This window comes from Nycticebus coucang, chromosome 24 (assembly GCF_027406575.1).
Source record: "Nycticebus coucang isolate mNycCou1 chromosome 24, mNycCou1.pri, whole genome shotgun sequence".
In the NCBI taxonomy this organism is placed as follows: domain Eukaryota; kingdom Metazoa; phylum Chordata; class Mammalia; order Primates; family Lorisidae; genus Nycticebus; species Nycticebus coucang.
The window spans coordinates 11,435,985-11,453,533 of NC_069803.1; the positions used below are offsets into that span (position 1 = coordinate 11,435,985).

At 36.5% G+C, this 17,549-nt stretch overlaps 1 protein-coding gene across 5 annotated transcripts in view; it reads right to left on the bottom strand.

Moving 5' to 3' along the window:
- Positions 1-17,549, bottom strand: part of WRN (WRN RecQ like helicase) — a 148,550-nt gene that overhangs the window by 74,106 nt on the left and 56,895 nt on the right. For all 5 annotated transcript variants that reach the window (XR_008377355.1, XM_053578458.1, XM_053578459.1 and 2 more), the window contains 7 exons: positions 13,648-13,786; positions 12,621-12,696; positions 11,101-11,168; positions 10,403-10,511; positions 8,872-8,940; positions 4,755-4,837; positions 441-547 (listed from right to left, as the gene is read on the bottom strand). Coding sequence is in view for 4 of the 5 variants with exons in the window: in XM_053578458.1 (XP_053434433.1) it covers positions 441-547; positions 4,755-4,837; positions 8,872-8,940; positions 10,403-10,511; positions 11,101-11,168; positions 12,621-12,696; positions 13,648-13,786 (651 nt within the window). In the remaining variant the exon portion in view is untranslated. The remainder of the gene's footprint in view (positions 1-440; positions 548-4,754; positions 4,838-8,871; positions 8,941-10,402; positions 10,512-11,100; positions 11,169-12,620; positions 12,697-13,647; positions 13,787-17,549) is intronic.

Consider the following 17,549-nt stretch of genomic DNA (forward strand, 5'->3'; position numbering starts at 1 on the left):
CCTAGAGCAAATGGACATATAGATAAAAAAAAATCACTGAAAAGGCACCAGAGTCTACCCAGGGCTTTTAAGCAGCAGGCTGCATACTATGGCCCACAGCTCATTTTGTGACTGCCCACAAGCAAAGAATGTAACCTTAACATTTTTAAATGGTTGTTAAAAAAACGTATCAGGGAGAAATACGTGATAAGGGACTGTATGTGCCTATAAAGCCTGGAATATAAAGCCTTTTCTTTCAGGAAAAGTTTGTCAAGCTTAATAGTATTCCTCAATAAATTATATGCCAACCTTAGAATTTTTTAAAAAGTCTTTCCTTGCTTACATCACCATTTGCCCTGTCATAGAAATGTCTTCTTCAGCTTTTTGGCAACTCCTCAATCTGGAAGGGTCCCTTCAGGTTAAGAATGTCATTTCATGACATGAGACTTTGTGAAGCTTACCGATGGGAAGCTCGCCTTCAGGGAGCCCAGTGTCCTGAATGAACTTCTAAAGTCATGTCCCCACTCAGAAATACAGTGAGCCTCATCCACAGCAATAAGTGTGATACCTATAAAAAAGAAAAATACACGACTGGAAAAATAGAGCTAAAATCAATATTAATTTCATCACTTACAATACATAAACATTACCAAAAGAATAAATAAGCCAAATCAAATTATCTGGTTCATATAAAAATAAAGGCATATGTAGCATCAGATAATACCAAAAATTATCATTAGAAACAGGGAGAGGGGAGATACGTGAATAAAAGGCATAAAAATTTAAAATGAAGAGGAAGTATATATTAATCCAAACAATATATTTATTGGATTTCAACTTTTATCATTATTCCTCAGCAAGACAAATTGCTTATTATGACTTTGTCCCAAAAACTATCACTCATGAACCACCTGCAATAATAATGCCTTTGAAAAAAGAACTGTTCCCTTTCTCCTTGGTAATACCATCAATTTTATCTCCTGAACTAGGTATTAAAACATACACAAAGTGTCAGTACATTTTACTGAGATTAGATGCGTCACTATCTATGACTGATCACGGATAGCACAGAGTCTTTCTGAAACTGCAGTAACAGAGGACAGGATGACACCCACATCTTCTAGTGTAAAATGGTATGGGGAGAAGTAAATCTCATTATTCAAAAGTAGCGTCAGTAGTGCTTTTTGCCCTCAATTACCAAATTAATACTGAATACAAGAATAACTGTTTTCCCTCAATACGTATAATCATTACTTCATACTTCTCTGAGCATCAGTAATATTCTAACGGCAGCAGGGTAATTAGAAACCTGTGCTCTGGAGTAGGAATTCCTGGATGAAGAACCTGGCTTGACCATTTAGCATGTGCATTACCTTACACTTTCCATGCACTCAGCTTCCTCACAACTAAAATGTGGATAAAAACAGCACCTAGCATTTTTAGTTATTCTGAAGATTAAATTAGGTCATTCACATATAATGCGAAGGTAGGGCCTGGCACAAAAAAGAGCTCAAAAGAAAGAAAATACTACGATTATTAATATTATGGTTATTAAGTGTCTATTATGATCCAAATGCTTTTCCAGGAATAAAAAGATTAATAAAATATATACCCTTGTGGCGTTTACAATTCTGAAGGAGGAGACAGATGTTCAAATAAACAATTCCAATTCATTGAGTAACAAACTGTAATCATCCTAAGAGAGCATGGAGGAAAAACAAACCTACTAAATATGAGTGAAGGCGGCTGTTAGCACCAAACGTCTCTGGTCACCACTGAGTGGCTAGGAAAAGTTCAATATTACCACTCTACTTACTTTCGCTTTAGAAACTAAATCGCTCTGATTTTAAATTAAATGGATTAAAACAAAGATAACAATCTCTTTTCTTTTAAAATTTTATTTTAAAGCCTTACTTACAGGGCGACCCCTGTGGCACTGTGGGTAGGGCACCAGCTCAATATATGGAGGGTGGCAGGTTTGAACTCAGCCCTGGCCAAACTACAACAAAAAATAGCCCAGTATTGCAGCAGGCGCCTGTAGTCCCAGCTACTCAGGAGGCTGAGACAAGAGTATCACCTAAGCCCATGAGTTGGAGGTTGCTATGAGCTGTGACGTCACAGCACTCTACCCAGGGCGATAAAGTGAGTCTCTGTCTCTTAAAAAAAAAAAAAAAGCCTTACTTACAGGGTTGACAAAATAGCTTTTAATGGGGCTAAACTTTGTCCCTTAAAATCAGTCGAGACAAGCTTTACCAATATTCACTTTAAATATGCAAGTCCAAGTATCTTCTGAGTACCTATATATATTTCATTTTGGCATATTTGTCTTTCAAGTCTTATTTCCAAAGTTAAAAGACAATTACAAGTTTGGCTGGTAAGGAATCTCCATATAATATGTTTGCTGTTTCTGCTAAAAATCCAGACTAAATAATTTAACATTTACCTAAAAATGACAAATCTGATTAAATGTCAGAGTACTGTACAAAGAACATCCTCGGTGTACTCCTTTTTATAAGCAATTTACAATTTTCTCCAACAAAAGCCAAAGGAAAATATTTCAAAAATAATTTTTATTTAATTTATCCCTTTTTAATATCAAGTCAATCAAGCATTTTCATCCATCCACTCATTTTCATCCATTAGGGCAGCAAAGTACTCTGCCCTAATGATTGCAGTGCTCATAATTAATCTACTTAATCCATAATTAATCCAAAAATAAAAATAGAAAGTTGTCACTAGCTGTCAAAAGTATTTAGTTACTAATTATACTGATTATTCATTTAACACCATCACAAAAACAAAGAAAATACTAAAATGAAATAAAATATACCCTACTACTATACACATAGCCTTTCTAACAAAACCATGAAATTTATATACAGGGTAGTTGCACTTACTACAAAGGGAAACATGCCCTAGTAAAAAATATATCAAATTTATCATCCATTAAAGGCAAAAATATAAGACACCACTATGGGAGTTTGGTGGCTGATGAATGCACCTCTTATAAGGGTATTAAATAAAATGCTTTTAATCAAATGCATGTATTTAATCAAATGTTAAAACTTTTGTTGGATTTAACTCATACTAGAAGATACAAGCTTATTTTCATTATATTGTCAGAAAAATCATTAAATACTTAACTCAAGTTACATATAAGTAACCACTAAGGAAATGCTGCAATTTGAAAAGTTAACCTATCTGGAATTATTTTAATGTATAACTACACAAATAAATTACACAATTTCAGAAAACTAACTTTGGTTAATTCAACTGAAGGTCTCAAATATAGACATTAGAAACAGAAGCCATGACTGCAGCTCTGTGATAGGTAGGCCTAACCACCAAGAAGAAAGCAACAAATATATATATATATATTTTTTTTTTTTTTTTTTTTTGAGACAGAGCCTCAAACTGTCCCCCTGGGTAGAGCGCTGTGGCATCACAGCTCACAGCAATCTCCAATTCCTGAGCTCAAGCAATTCTCCTGCCTCTGCCTCCCAAGTAGCTAGGACTACAGGTGCCCGCCACAACACCTGGCTAATTTTTGATTGTAGCCGTCATTGTTGTTTGGTGGGCCCAGGCTGGATTCCAACCCGCCAGCTCAAGTGAATGTGGCTGGCACCTTAGCCACTTGAGCCACAGGCGCCAAGCCAAATAAAATTTTTTTAAGTACAAAAAAAATGTGACATCAGCTTTTGACTAATTCTAGAATTATGCTTTCGCTGGGCAGCCCATATGCTGGAGGTGGCAGGTTCAAACCCAGCCCTGGCCAAAAAAAAAAATCGGTAAGGCGCCGGCCCCATATACCGAGGGTGGCAGGTTCAAACCCGGCCCCGGCTGAACTGCAACCAAAAAATAGCTGGGCGTTGTGGCGGGCGCCTGTAGTCCCAGCTACTCGGGAGGCTGAGGCAAGAGAATCGCTTAAGCCCAGGAGTTGGAGGTTGCTGTGAGCTGTGTGAGGCCACGGCACTCTACCGAGGGCCATAAAGTGAGACTCTGTCTCTACAAAAAAAAAAAGAATTATGCTTTCTAGGAAAAAAGCTGACTCAAGTGGTTTTTTTGTTTGTATGGGTTCCTTTTGTTGAAACCTCAGCAAATGCGTAAGTTTTTGGTTTTGTTCTTTGTAATCAATCACACTCACTGTTGGCAACTTGTCAAGGGTACTGTGGTTTTAAATCCTGGCCACATGTCAGAATCACCTGTGGAAAACTATCAATGCCAGGTACCACCCCAGCCTGTTAAATCACAATAGAGAAGGTTGGAGGGTAGTTACCTACATTATTCTAAAGTTTGAAAGGTGATTCTCATAAACAAAGGTAGAAAACCACTGTCCTCTTGAAAACCACTGTACCTTTGATTATGAGTCAAAATATGAAGAAAGGTAAATTTCATAGAATCTTGGATTCAACACTCATTCAGCAATAAGTTTAAGTGCCTAAATATACACGCCAAGCACCACGCTAGGAAAATGTAAATAAGAATGGCATTTTTCCCTTGAAAAGTTTACAGTCTACTAAAAGAAAATAGATACGTAAACAGCAGTTATACATGTAATACCAAAGCCTAGTTACTATGGCAAAAGCAATTATAGGAGACTATGGGGTAAAGCAGGAGAAACACAAGTTAGAGAGTCACAGATTTCCTGGAGGAGATAATTGAAATAAATGTTAACAGAAATTAATCCTGTCTGCAGTCACAGTTTTAACACTAAAAAAACAAAAAAAAACCTCAATTCATTTAAGTATTTACAAAGATCCTCCTTTGCCACTTACCAATATTAGCTTCAAGTTGCTCAAGTAGGTCCAAGTTACTTGAACAGAATTCTGGAGTCATATATACAATCCGATACTCGCCACTGTACAAATAAACAAAAGGAAAGAAAAACAGGAAAAAAAAACATGTGAACTATAAAGAAAACAGTCATCTCAAATACATTACAACTTAAATCAAAATACTTGATAAATGCTTAAATAATACATTATACTACTTTTGAAAAACCAAATGAATATTCATATATATTAGTTTTTTCATTTCTCTTCAATGCATCAAATAAAAAGTAACAGTACCTATCAGGAAGTTATTTAGCACTGAGGTGACAGTAGAAGCCAGATTCTGATTTCTAACAACCTAGTCCCCCTCATGTGCTTGAATTAGATGATCAAGCCTATAATAAACCTTTCATACCACGCACATCCCACACTCTAACTATACACCCCCCACCACTCCCTCACCATTAAACCCTCAGCCTTCACATCTATTCTACATACTCTGATCTCTTGCCTAAAACTCATTGAGCCGAGTGTCAAAGCCATGCCAACTAATCTCTGTTCTAAAATCTGGAGGTCTGATCAAGAAACAGTCAGTAGGCCTCTGCAAGCGGAAGGACCTGCAACATGTTTAAAAGGGGAGAGAAAGGGAGGCACAGAGCAGCCATCTTCTATTTTATGACTTGAAAGGCAAAGGATGATTATCTCTTCAGAGGAAAATGAAGAAGACACATGGAGGCGATACATCAAAGGAAAACCCTACTGTATTTTTTTCTTTTTTGAGACAGTCTCACTTTTGTTGCCCTTCATAAGAGTGCTGTGGCATCATACGTCACAGTAAGCTCAAACGCAAGCAATCCTCTTGCCTAAGTCTCCCAAGTAGCTGGGACTACAGGCACCCCTCACAATGCCCGGCTAGTTTTTAGGGACTCTCTCTTGCTCAGGCTAGTCTGAAACTCCTGAGCTCAAGCAATCCACAAGCCTTGGCCTCCCATAGGGCTAGGATTAGGGGGCGTGAGCCACCACACCCAGCCTCTTCCAGTTTCTTCCTTAAAGGCTGGCTACCTTTTCAGCGGGATCCATGAGACATTCCTTTATCCTTAATATAAAATTCAATATTCACCTAAGCTACTTTGAGTAAATTTCTATTCTGGGCAGAAAAGAGTCCTAATTAAGTCAATGTTTGTAAGAAAGGCTATATCTAAGGGAAAATATTATGAGTCTATTATCCATTCTACCAAATAAAGACCTAGATCAAGTTAAATAAAATGAAACATCACTTTCAACATGAAAAAACTTTATAATAGTCTATTCACTCAACAAATACTTGAGCATCCATAGTACACTAGGCATTGTGCTTTCACTAGGAATCAGTCACCAACAAAATGGGTAAGTCATGAAATTACTATTCTAATTGACACAGATAACAGTGTAAGTAATAAGCTTGGATACCAAACTGTCCAGGTTTGACTCTCAGTTCTACTTCTTATAAGGCCAGTGATCATAGGCAGGTTACTTAACTTCAATGTGCATTTTCCTTGGTATAAAAACAGTTGACAGTGATTATCAAAACAGCTAATTCTTTAGATATCTAGATTCAAGGTAAACCCAATCAAAATCCCAGTAGGCATTTTAGTTGAAAAAGTGATGTTGAAATACTTATAGAAATACAAAAAACCTAGACTAGCTAAAATAACTTTGAAGGAAAAGAATGAAACTGGCGGAACTACACTGTCCGATTTGAAGCTTATTATAAAGCTGTAGTAATCAAGACAGTCAAGGCAGACAGAAGAGCAAATTGAGAGTGCAGCAATAGACCCACATACATGTAGTCAACTTACTTTTGACAAAGGTGCAAAAGAAATTCAATGTAAAAGGATAGTCTTTTTGCCCAGTGGAAATGGACCATTCATATGTGAAAAATACATAAACAAGCAACACATATACAAAAATCTACTAAAAATGGATAATAAATCTAAGTGTAAAACTTAAAACTATACAACTTTTAGGAGAAGACATAAAAGAAAATCTTTGTGAGGCACAGATTTCTTAGCTGAAATACCAAAAGCAAAATCCATTAGAAGAACAAATTGAGAAACTGAAGTTCATCAAAATGAAAAACTGCTTCTCTTCAAAAGAACTGTGAAGAGAATGAAAAGTCATAAACTAGGAAAAAATGTTTGCAAAGCACATATCAAATAAAGGATTTATATTCAGAATACAGAAAGGTCCTATCAAAGCTCAATAGGAAAATAAAAAACAGGGGGTGAGGTCTTGGTGTGCGCCACACCTTTTGGGGGCAAGACACAATTATAAGAGGGACTTTACCTAACAAATGCAATCAGTGTAACCTGGTTTCTTGCACCCTCAATGAATCCCGAACAATAAAAAAGTTAAAAAAAAAATTTTTTTAAGAAAATAAAAAACAAAAAATGGGCAAAAGATTTGAATAAATACTTCCTCAAAGGAAATACACAGATGGCCAAAAACTATATGAAAAGATGTTCAATATAATTAGTCACTGTGGAAAAACAAATTAAAAACACAATGAGGCCTGGCCTGGTGGGTCACACCTATAATCCTAGCATTCTGAGAGGCTGAGGGGATGGATTGCTGGAGCTCAGTTCAAGACCAGCCTGAGCCAGAGTGAGACCCCCCATCTCTAGTAAATTAGAAAAATTAGCCAGGCATGGTGGTGAGCGTCTGTAATACCAGCTACCTGGGAAGCTGAGACACGAGGATCGCTTGAGACTAAGAGTCTGAGGTTGCTGTGAGCACAGCACTCTATCCAGGACAACAGAGTAAAGACTGTCTCAAAAAAGTAAAAAAAAAAAAAAGAAAAAACGCAATGAGAATCTATCTATTAGAATGGATAAAATTAAATATTGGCCATACTAAATGATAAAAGGGATGTGGAAGAAATGGACCTCTCATACACTACTGGGGGGAATGTAAGATAGTACAACTACTCGCAAGAAGTTTGACAGTTCCTTAAAAAGTTAAACAAAGTATTACCATATGCCCTAGCAATTCCACTTCTAGGCATATGTACAAGAGCACAGATAACATGTTCATAACAAATTTTATACACAAATGTTCATGGCACCATTATTCATTAATAGCTAAAAAGTGGGAGTAACCCAAATGCCCATCACTGATGAGTGGATTAACAGAATGTGGCATGCCCATACAAGGGAATACTACTCAGTCATAAAAAGAAATGAAGTACTGATAACATTATGCTAAGTGGAAGAAGCCAGACACACAGAAGCCCCATTTCTGTAAATTCATTTACAGAAAAATCCAGAATAGGCAAATCAGAGACAGAAAGCAGATTAGTGGTTGAAAAGGGGAAGAAAGGGGACAATAAGGAATGACTGTTTAATAAGTATGAGAGTTCTCTTGGGAGTAATGAAAATGTTCTGAAATTAGAACGTGCATCTATACATGTCTATGTCCATATACAGTAGAATGTCTAGGAAGTGACCACCCATGGAAATGTAACAAACTGGTCACTATATAGAAGTGGTCAACTTAAAAAACTAGGCCTACTGTACTGATACGTATATGTGGTGCATGTCCAGCCTATGAAAATTAGGTCAACTTAAGGAGGCGGTCAATGCACAGAGGTGGTCAGCTATGGAGGTTCTACTGTATATTAATGTACGAACACATATTTTTTGTGTATCTGAGATGATATTCTTTTTAGCAATTACATCATGACAGAATCAGTAGGGCTAGAGACCTAGAATCCAATCCCTGCTCAGCCACAAATTAATGGAGTAACGCCGGGCAAATTACTTGTCCTGGGCCTCAGTTTTTTCACCTGTAAAAATGAGACAAATCTAGATATTCTCCAAGTTCCCTTCCAAAACCAAAATTTTGTAATTCCAAGGTGATAATGCTAACCTTATAGCCTGAAAACTGAGAATATTTAATAAATTCCTTTAACTCTGAAAGATTAAAAAATTAACAGTTCTGAAAATGTACTATAAAAAGAAAGCATATTTTTAAATCATGGAACACTTTATTCATGCATTAAATAAAAATTTTTTGTGTGTACAAAATTCTCTCATGTACCACAGACACCTGACAATATGAAAACAAATCATTAATTACTCACGATTTAACATCATTTAGAATGTTTTTTGACTGTGCTGATCCAAGGAAGCAAGCTGGAATGTTGGACATTCTATAAGAGAAAAACAAACACTCTGAAGCCATGTACATACTACAAACATCAACTTCATTTGTGAAAAGGAATAAAGAAATGTAATAATGTGCATTCCTCTTCTTTGCAATTTTCCTTTCTATCACTCACTAACTTGACAAACAAATTCCTTCAAATGCCATATCAGAAGGTTTTATCTTGTTTTGCATTTTTTTCTTTTGGAGAAAGAGCCTCACTATGTAACCCTAGGTAGAATTCCACGGCATCATCATAGCTCATAGCTCAAAATCTTGGGCTCAATCAATCTTCTTGCTTCGGCCTCCCAAGTAACTAGGACTAGAGGCTCCTACCATGACGCCCAGCTACTTTTTCTATTTTTAGTAGAGACAGGGTCTCGCTCTTCCTTAGGCTGGTGTCAAACTCTTGAGCTCCTGCAATCCACTCGCCTCGGCCTCCCACAGTACTAGGATTATAAGCATGAGCCACCACACGTGGGCTACATCGGAAGGTTTTTAAGGTGGGTCTTTCTTTTTTTTTTTTTGTGGTTTTTGGCTGGGGCTGAGTTTGAACCCGCCACCTCCAGCATATGGGTCCGGCGCCTTACTCCTTGAGCCACAGGCGCCGCCCAGGTGGGTCTTTCAAAAAGACTGCAAGCTCAGGGCAGCGGAGGGTTGATGAGTAAAGAGAGATTGGTTAATGGATACAAACATAGTTGGGAGAAATAAGTTCTAGTGTTTGATAGCATAGTACAATAATAGTAATTAATCAACATATACTGCATAGTTCAAAATACCTGGAAGAGAAGAATTGCAATGTTCCTAACACAAAGAAATGACAAATGTTCAAGGTGACAGATATCCTAAATACCCTGATTTGATTATTATGTATTATATGCATGAATCAAAATACCACATGTACCCCAGAAATATATACAAAGATTATGTATCAATACCAAAAAAAAAGATTATAATAAGCTCAGCTTAAAGAAGTTGGAAAGTTTTCATAGATTAAAACGTATGCTTCCATGTACACACTTAATACCAAGTTACAGAGCAAGGATAAGAGAGAAAAGAATTCTGAAATATTCAGTGTAAACCAGCATAAAGTAATAATGCTTTTCTAAAAAATTTTACTGGGACCATCTGGTAGCCTTGAATCACAAAGAACTTAAGGAAGAAAACAGTTCTCCCACTAAAGTATCATAAAACAACACTTGCAGAAAATGTTTTTATGAACTAGATTTCATAAACAGTCAGGGGTGTCCAACCTTTTGGCTTCTCTGGGCCATGTCAGAAGAAGAAGAATTATCTTATGCTACACATTAAATACATAAATACCAACAAAAGGTGAGGAGCAAATAAAAGGGCCTGTGCATAAACAGCATGTGGTCCATGGGCCGTGGCTTGGACACCCCTGCTAGATCATATTTCATTCACAAAAGAAAAAAAGAAGGCAACGGTGTGGCAATGCTAACACGACTTACTTAAGCTGGAGCACTTGGTCTTCCATCAAAGAAATGAGGGGAGCGATGACAAGGCCAATCTTGCCAACATACACGGGGGGATATTGGAAGCACAAACTCTTTCCATATCCTTAAAATAAAAATAATACATTCATAGAAATAAAAATAAACCCTTGATACTTTAATTTCTTCTTACAATGTACCTGTACCACAGAATGGTCACTACTAATATGCTATTTTCATAAAAGCTACTTCATGCATATATCTGATCATGTAGGCTCTGTGTACTTTCTCCTATATTTTATGTCATTTGTATTTGTATTTGAAGAGTTTAATGGAAGATTAAGCATTTTAAACACTTGAAGTTTGTTGTCTTTTTTTTTTAATTTTTAATTTCAGCTTGCTTGTTCATTCTTCTTCGTTTGAAGTACTCTTTCTTTTAGTTCATTTTCTTCTTCCTCTGGCGATGCTCTGTCCCGTTGCCTCGCCAGTAGCTAGGATTACAGACGCCCACCACAATGCCTGGCTGTTTTTGATGTTAGTAGAGACAGGGTCTTACTCTGGCTCACTGCTGCTCACACTGGTCTCGAACCTTTGAGCTCAGGCAATCCACCCGCCTTGGCATCCCACAGCGCTGGGACAACAGGCATGAGCCACCACGCCAGGCCGAAGTTTTCTCTAATGATTAGGTTTGGTTTTTTTTTCTTTGTACAACTTACCAGTTGCCATGACAACAACATTATCTCTCCTTTCTTCTAAAACTGAATGAATCACTTTCCACTGAACCCTTAAAGGTAAAAAGCAAAAAACTATTTTGTTTTATTAATAAGAAAGCCAGGCAAAGTTAAAACCCAATTAATTTTTTTATTTCCACTAATAAAATGTCTTTTACATTTCTGAGCTTCATATATAAAGACGTACAAACTCAGGAACTTTAAAATGAAGAACCCCATTTGACCAACCTTCCATTCAAGCTAACAACTAGGAGTTTCAATTTGATATATGTATTAGATTTCGTTACATATACCTAAGTATATTACCGATTCTAAGCTTCATACTAGATATCTTTAAAAAAATCAATTCTTTAACACAAATAAGAGAAACACACCAGTCACAAGGACTGACTGAGAAGGGAAATGAGGGAACTTTGGGAGGTGATGATAATGATGTTCTACATCTTTAGGTTAAATACGTACATGCACATACACTTAAAATTCTACATATCCTTCTATGCAAATTTTATATCTAAAAAAAACTGTAAAAAATATTTATTCTAGTTAATAATTAATGCTAAAGTCCTTAGGGGGAAGTATCACAATGTCCTCAACGGACCCTGAGATGCATGTTTAAACTTCAATGGATTAATGGACAGGTAGAATGTTAATCATCAAACTGAGGTGGTGGGTGTACAGGCATTCACAGAAAATTCTTTCAACTTTAACGTATCTTAGAAATTTTTCTTTAAATGTCAAGGGAAAAATCATTTAGAAAGGTGATCTTCTGGTGTACTGAAGATCTTACTTCATTATGACCTACTCTTACCTAAGTGCCAGTTATACAGGGGGCTCAGTTTATGAAATGTCATTGATCTGTACCCCCATGTGTACTTTTCTGTATGTGAAACAAAAATAAAAAGTTGTTAAGAACAAAAGAAATAAAGGAAAGAAATATTTCAGTGTATATTTTAAATTCCCAGAACAGAAAAAAAATCTACTCCAGATTTTTACATGTTTTTTAATTATGCTCTAATTTATTTGTTCCTCATCTCATTTTTATTCATTTCATTTTTATCATTATAAATGTGCCTCTTAGACATAAGCACATTTTGAGTATGTTAAAATACATAAGATTATTGCTGTTTGTAAAATTGTTACATAATGAAGATATTATGTCAGCATGCTTTGGACAGTATGATGCACAAAACAGGTATAGAGATACTTCTTTAATAAAAAACAAGTCATCATTAAATTAAAATGTATTTATAAGTGTCTTTAAACTACTTTTACACAGAATCACTCAATTAAAGAAAAAACATTTTTCCTAACTTATAAAACCAAGTTACAGAAATGAATTTTATATAAATACTCTAATAATTTATTGTCACTTGTAAAAAATATAGTGTGGCAGGAATAACTACGTAACTATTGTGCTACTACTAAGTGGATGGGTTATTTGCTTTTTTTCTTTGTGAAGAAAATACTAAATATGTGATTTAATAATTAACTGAGATTATACTTACGGTTTAAAACTGGAATGGCCAAAGTAGGTCTTAAGGAAAGTAACTTGCGTTGCACTGGGTACTGGCAACAAACAGTCTTAAAAAAAAAAAAAAGAAGATAGAAAAAGGCCATTTATGTTTAAATAGAAACACACTAGATTAAAGGGAGAAAAAGGTTTATCCCCTTGGCTTCTTTTAAAGAACATAGTAAGATGTACCATGGGTTACCGTTTTCTGTCTTTTCTGTCTAATTCCAGTCCAATTGGGGCTTTTGAGTACCCATCATAATTTCAGGTAAACACTTTGGCTACTACTAAGTATCAGAACTTTGTTGTGATTTACATTTTGCCAGCATTGTAAAACACCAATGTTTTAAAACCCAGGTATAGTTCCAAAATTTATCATTTAGAAAAAATTATAGCAAGTAATTTACCATATCCAAATTTTATAATATAACCAACTTTTAATTAATGGTAATAAGAAATCACATTAATTTCACCAAGAAAACAGAAATTTCAACCACCTAACACTAAACCTAGTTACATCTAAGTTTAGTTACCTAAATCTAGTTTTGTTATCAAAATCTAATTAAATTAGGTAAATTTCGTTACCTAAATCTTTGGTCAAAATTACAATAGAGTTATGTTAGCTCTAACCGACTGACTTTCACTGTTCACAGCTAGGCTAAAAGATTCATGAGTGGCAAAAAAAGGGCAAAACAAAGAATCAAAATAATTTATCATTAAACAAATAAAATTTCATAATTATACTTCTCAGTGTCAATAATTTTAAAAAGAAAACTAAACTGAGTTGAAGCAATTGTGTCTGTAATACAAGAAAACAAATGGGAAAACATTTCATCAACGACACTACCTTTACTTTATTCTTATAAGAAAATTATGTTTTATGAAAACAAAAGCATAAGGAATTTAATGGCAAGCTTATGGTATCCAGTAATTAACTATGTCACAAAGTCCCTGACAGCCAAAACATTCAAAACCTAGAGACACTGGGAGATGAGTCATTGCAAACTTATTCCAGTGCTTACCCTTCTCATCATCTTCCTCTTCAATAGCTTCATTTTCATCTTCATCATCATCTTCAGTAGGAAGTCCCAGATTTCCTTCCATTTCTGAGCATTTAGAATGAGTTGGGGCTTTGGCGCCACTATTTAGGTTTTCTAAAGACTGAAAATTTAGAAGAGATTTTAAAAGCAAAACCACAGACAGTGTCATATCTTTTTCAGCAAACACAAAAGGAGTATTATTAACAGAGCCTACAATTTGTTCAAAGCTGGCAGATGTGCAAGCAATATAACAAAAGAACGTGTGTGCTCCAGTTTAAATACGCACCCATGAATGGTTTGTAAGGCACAAGGCCAAAGCTGGAAACAAGGTTCATTAATAGCATGTAACAACTGCCCCTGGAGAAGTGATCATAAATTTTGATATTGAAGAATTTAAAAGGTTTTTTTCTCCATTATATGTCAGTGTTTTTATTCCTCAACTGGTAAATTTAGATTTTAATGTTATTTTTATAATCATCTGTCAGTCAAATCCATTAATATTTTAGCAAAGATGAGGCTTAAATTATAAGCAAACAATAAATGTTTGGAATTGCCAAAACCAAAGAACTCAAATAATTTTAGAAAAGGAATATTGCAAATTTGAAATAGTTACTTGTTTTTATTTTGGCTTGACAGTACCTAATTTTCTCCTCTAAATACAGATTATCTATTTTAGCAACATTAGGATATTTCCAAACTGTTTCCTCCACAAAATTTTTTACTAAGGAGTGACAAAAAAGACTTTACTGAGCCACAATTTTCATTTTCTCTTTTTAGTAAACTTTTCATTTAATATCTTGACCTCAAAGGTTTCTTCAAAAACTGTACTCATTTCAAGCCTGTAAGAGGAAAATTAAAGTGATTCTATATCTGACTTTTTAATTCAAGCCCACAAACATACTTACAAAGTATTCTTAAAATAGGGTCCTCTAATATAGGAACCCAGTTTGCCTTCTCAAAGATTTATATATATATGAATATATACATGTATATATATGTTTGTAGAATTCCCTAAGTATCCTATAGAGGCATTACTTCAAGAGTACTTCTCAGAGTCTCTCCTTAGAGAAATGGTTAATATAGAAATATCATTTAGTATTTATGTTCTACTACTATTATTAGCTGATTTTAAATAAACACTTACTAAATGCTACTAGGCTCTGAAGTAAGCGCTTCACAACCAATACCTCTAATAGCTATCATTATAACTCCTAACTGGGTATTGAAGATGCTAAGAAACCCCATCAATCCATAAATGGATTAATGAACTGTGGTATATGTACACCATGGGATACTATTCAGCCATTAAAAAGATGGAGACTTTACATCTTTTGTATTAACCTGGATGGAGTTGAAATACATTCTTCTTAGTAAAGTAACACAAGAATGGAAAAGCAAGTGTCTAATGTACTCAATACAAATATGAAACCAGTAGATGAGCAAATACACACCCACATAAGAGAAAAACTCAATTCAATTCAAGTTGTAGCGGGTAAGGAGCGGGAGGTTGCTCCCACCTAATGGGCACAATTAGGATCTATGGCACACCTCCAGGGTATAGGACACAACTACAACAGGGACCTTTCCTAACAAATGCAAACATTGTAATCTAATCGTTTGTACCCTCATATTAATCTGAAATTTAAAAAAAAAAAAGATGCTAAGGAACTTGCCCAAAGTCACACAGCAAATAATTAGAATGGTAAGATTCAAACCCTCATCTGAATTCAGAATTTATATCCTTGATCAACTCCCACTTCTCAGCCTCAAAACTAAGAATAAGAAAATTAATCTCCTTTTTTAAAAAGAAAAAAAATCACATCAACCAAAGATGAGGAATAAAAAATACACATAATAGTAAACTTCTGTGTTTTTATTTTTTATTTAATTTAGCCAAATTAGCTTTTCTTTCTTATACGTCTTTCACAAAACCTGACCAAAAAATTGGATGTTGAAAGAAGTAGAAAATATATAAAGTATTATTTTCAACTTTGATAATAAAATGGAGTAAAACCAAACCAATCATTAGAAAATTGTATATAATTTAAAATATCCATACTAAATAATACTAAAGAAAGTAAAGAATACTGAATGTATAAAACAGAACTTTCAAATTAAAAAAAAAAATACACAAGGATGGGAATGTAGGTTCATGTTTCCTGGTTCTTATCCCAGTACCAAAGACTGGTTAGTTGGACCAAGTCAACATAACCAAGTGAAAAGACCAAACAGATGCTAGCAAGCCAAACAGCAACATTTATTAAGACAGGACATTTCAGAGTGGGACCAGGTCTCCTTCACAAGCGAAGACAACCCTGAGTTTTTAGCACAAACATTTTTAAATGACTTGAGAGCCCTTCTTTTCTCTAGCTGGAATTTTCACTTTCTGCCCTTGAGTGACTGACATGTTTTCCTTACATAACTCCTCCAGTCTATACACAAGCATCCTTCCAAAATCCACCATAAAGGCTGGGGGTGGGGGGTCCAAAACAGCCATGCTAATTAGATGGTAATGAAGCCAGGTCAGCTGAGGACAAGTGAAACCCCTCCAGGGCTTGCTCCAGTTCACCCCACTTGTGGCCTTGACCGTATATCCAATTTGTGGTTTCTATATCTCCCTCTGGTTGGTCAGTTCTTAAATTTTCCTAACAGACAAAACATCTGTTCCTCTTCCTTCCTCCTTATCCCAATCTAGCATGAAGAAAGGGAATCTAACTTCAATACTCGAGAGCTTGATCACTAACCATGCTAGGAAAAGATTAAAAGAACATGAGGACAGACAGTGAGATAGAGGCCTACAGGCAGCCTCCCAACGAGTGGATCCCAGAGAAAGAAGTATAGGAAGCTGGACTCATCTCTAAAGCAGCATTGTGAAGTCACAGAGAAGCAACGCAGAACACTTACTGTGGGAACAAAAGGTGACAGGGTATCCCAGTTTAGAGATATCACACAGGGTAACTAGTTTAGAGAACAGGAGACGAACAACAGGAAACTAGAACACAGGAGCAATACGAGCACCCTGCGGGCGCAGTGCCCCTGAACTGCAGGACAGCTCCCAGCGCCCCCACAATTCTCCTACCTGCTCAGACAAGGTGCGGCCTGAACTCTGTTCAGAGTCATAAGCAACAGGCGCTGTGAGAATTAGATACAGCTGAAGCCATGATGAACTCCCAGGTGCACTGCACCAGGTCTACACCAGGCAGGGGAGGAAGCAAATTGATTTGCGACTTTCCTCAGCCATACTCTGGATTGTAAAGTTAGGTGATTCACCCGTAGGGTACAATGAGACCTGAACGCGGGAACTGATCAGAATACAACAGGCTCTAACTGGCAATCTAGGCGACTGCTTTGGCATGTTGGGTGAGGCATGGAAAGCTAAGACCTCTGCATCCCTGACCAAGCATCTGTAGGACTCTGGTGCCAGAAAAACAGCCCCCTGTTGTGCAGTCCAAGTCCACCCTCCAACCACCAATTGCTTCCACCACGTGCACACCCACTCTATGGAGCTCAGGGGCTCTGTGCAGAAGCCTTGCTTCCAGCTCCACCCCAGTCCTGGCTCAGAGGAAGTGACTTTGGGGTACAGCAGGCCCTGACCTGACAGCCCCTAAGAGATACCTTCCGTATGTCACGAGTGGGGCGTGGAGAACCCCATGCTCCCTTGGCCACTGGAGACAATGTCCACCTGCCTCACTTAGCATTTTCAGGACCAGAGCTTACAAAGCAACCTGCTGCTTGCTCGGCCAAGACGCTGCACTCCAGCCCCACTGTCTCCTGCCTGCCTGGCTCTGCCTATACCCTTCAGGCCAAATCCATCAGACATCTGCATGGCCCACCTCTGCCCCACAGCCCTTACTCAGGGACTTTGCTTCTACTTCTACCCCCAT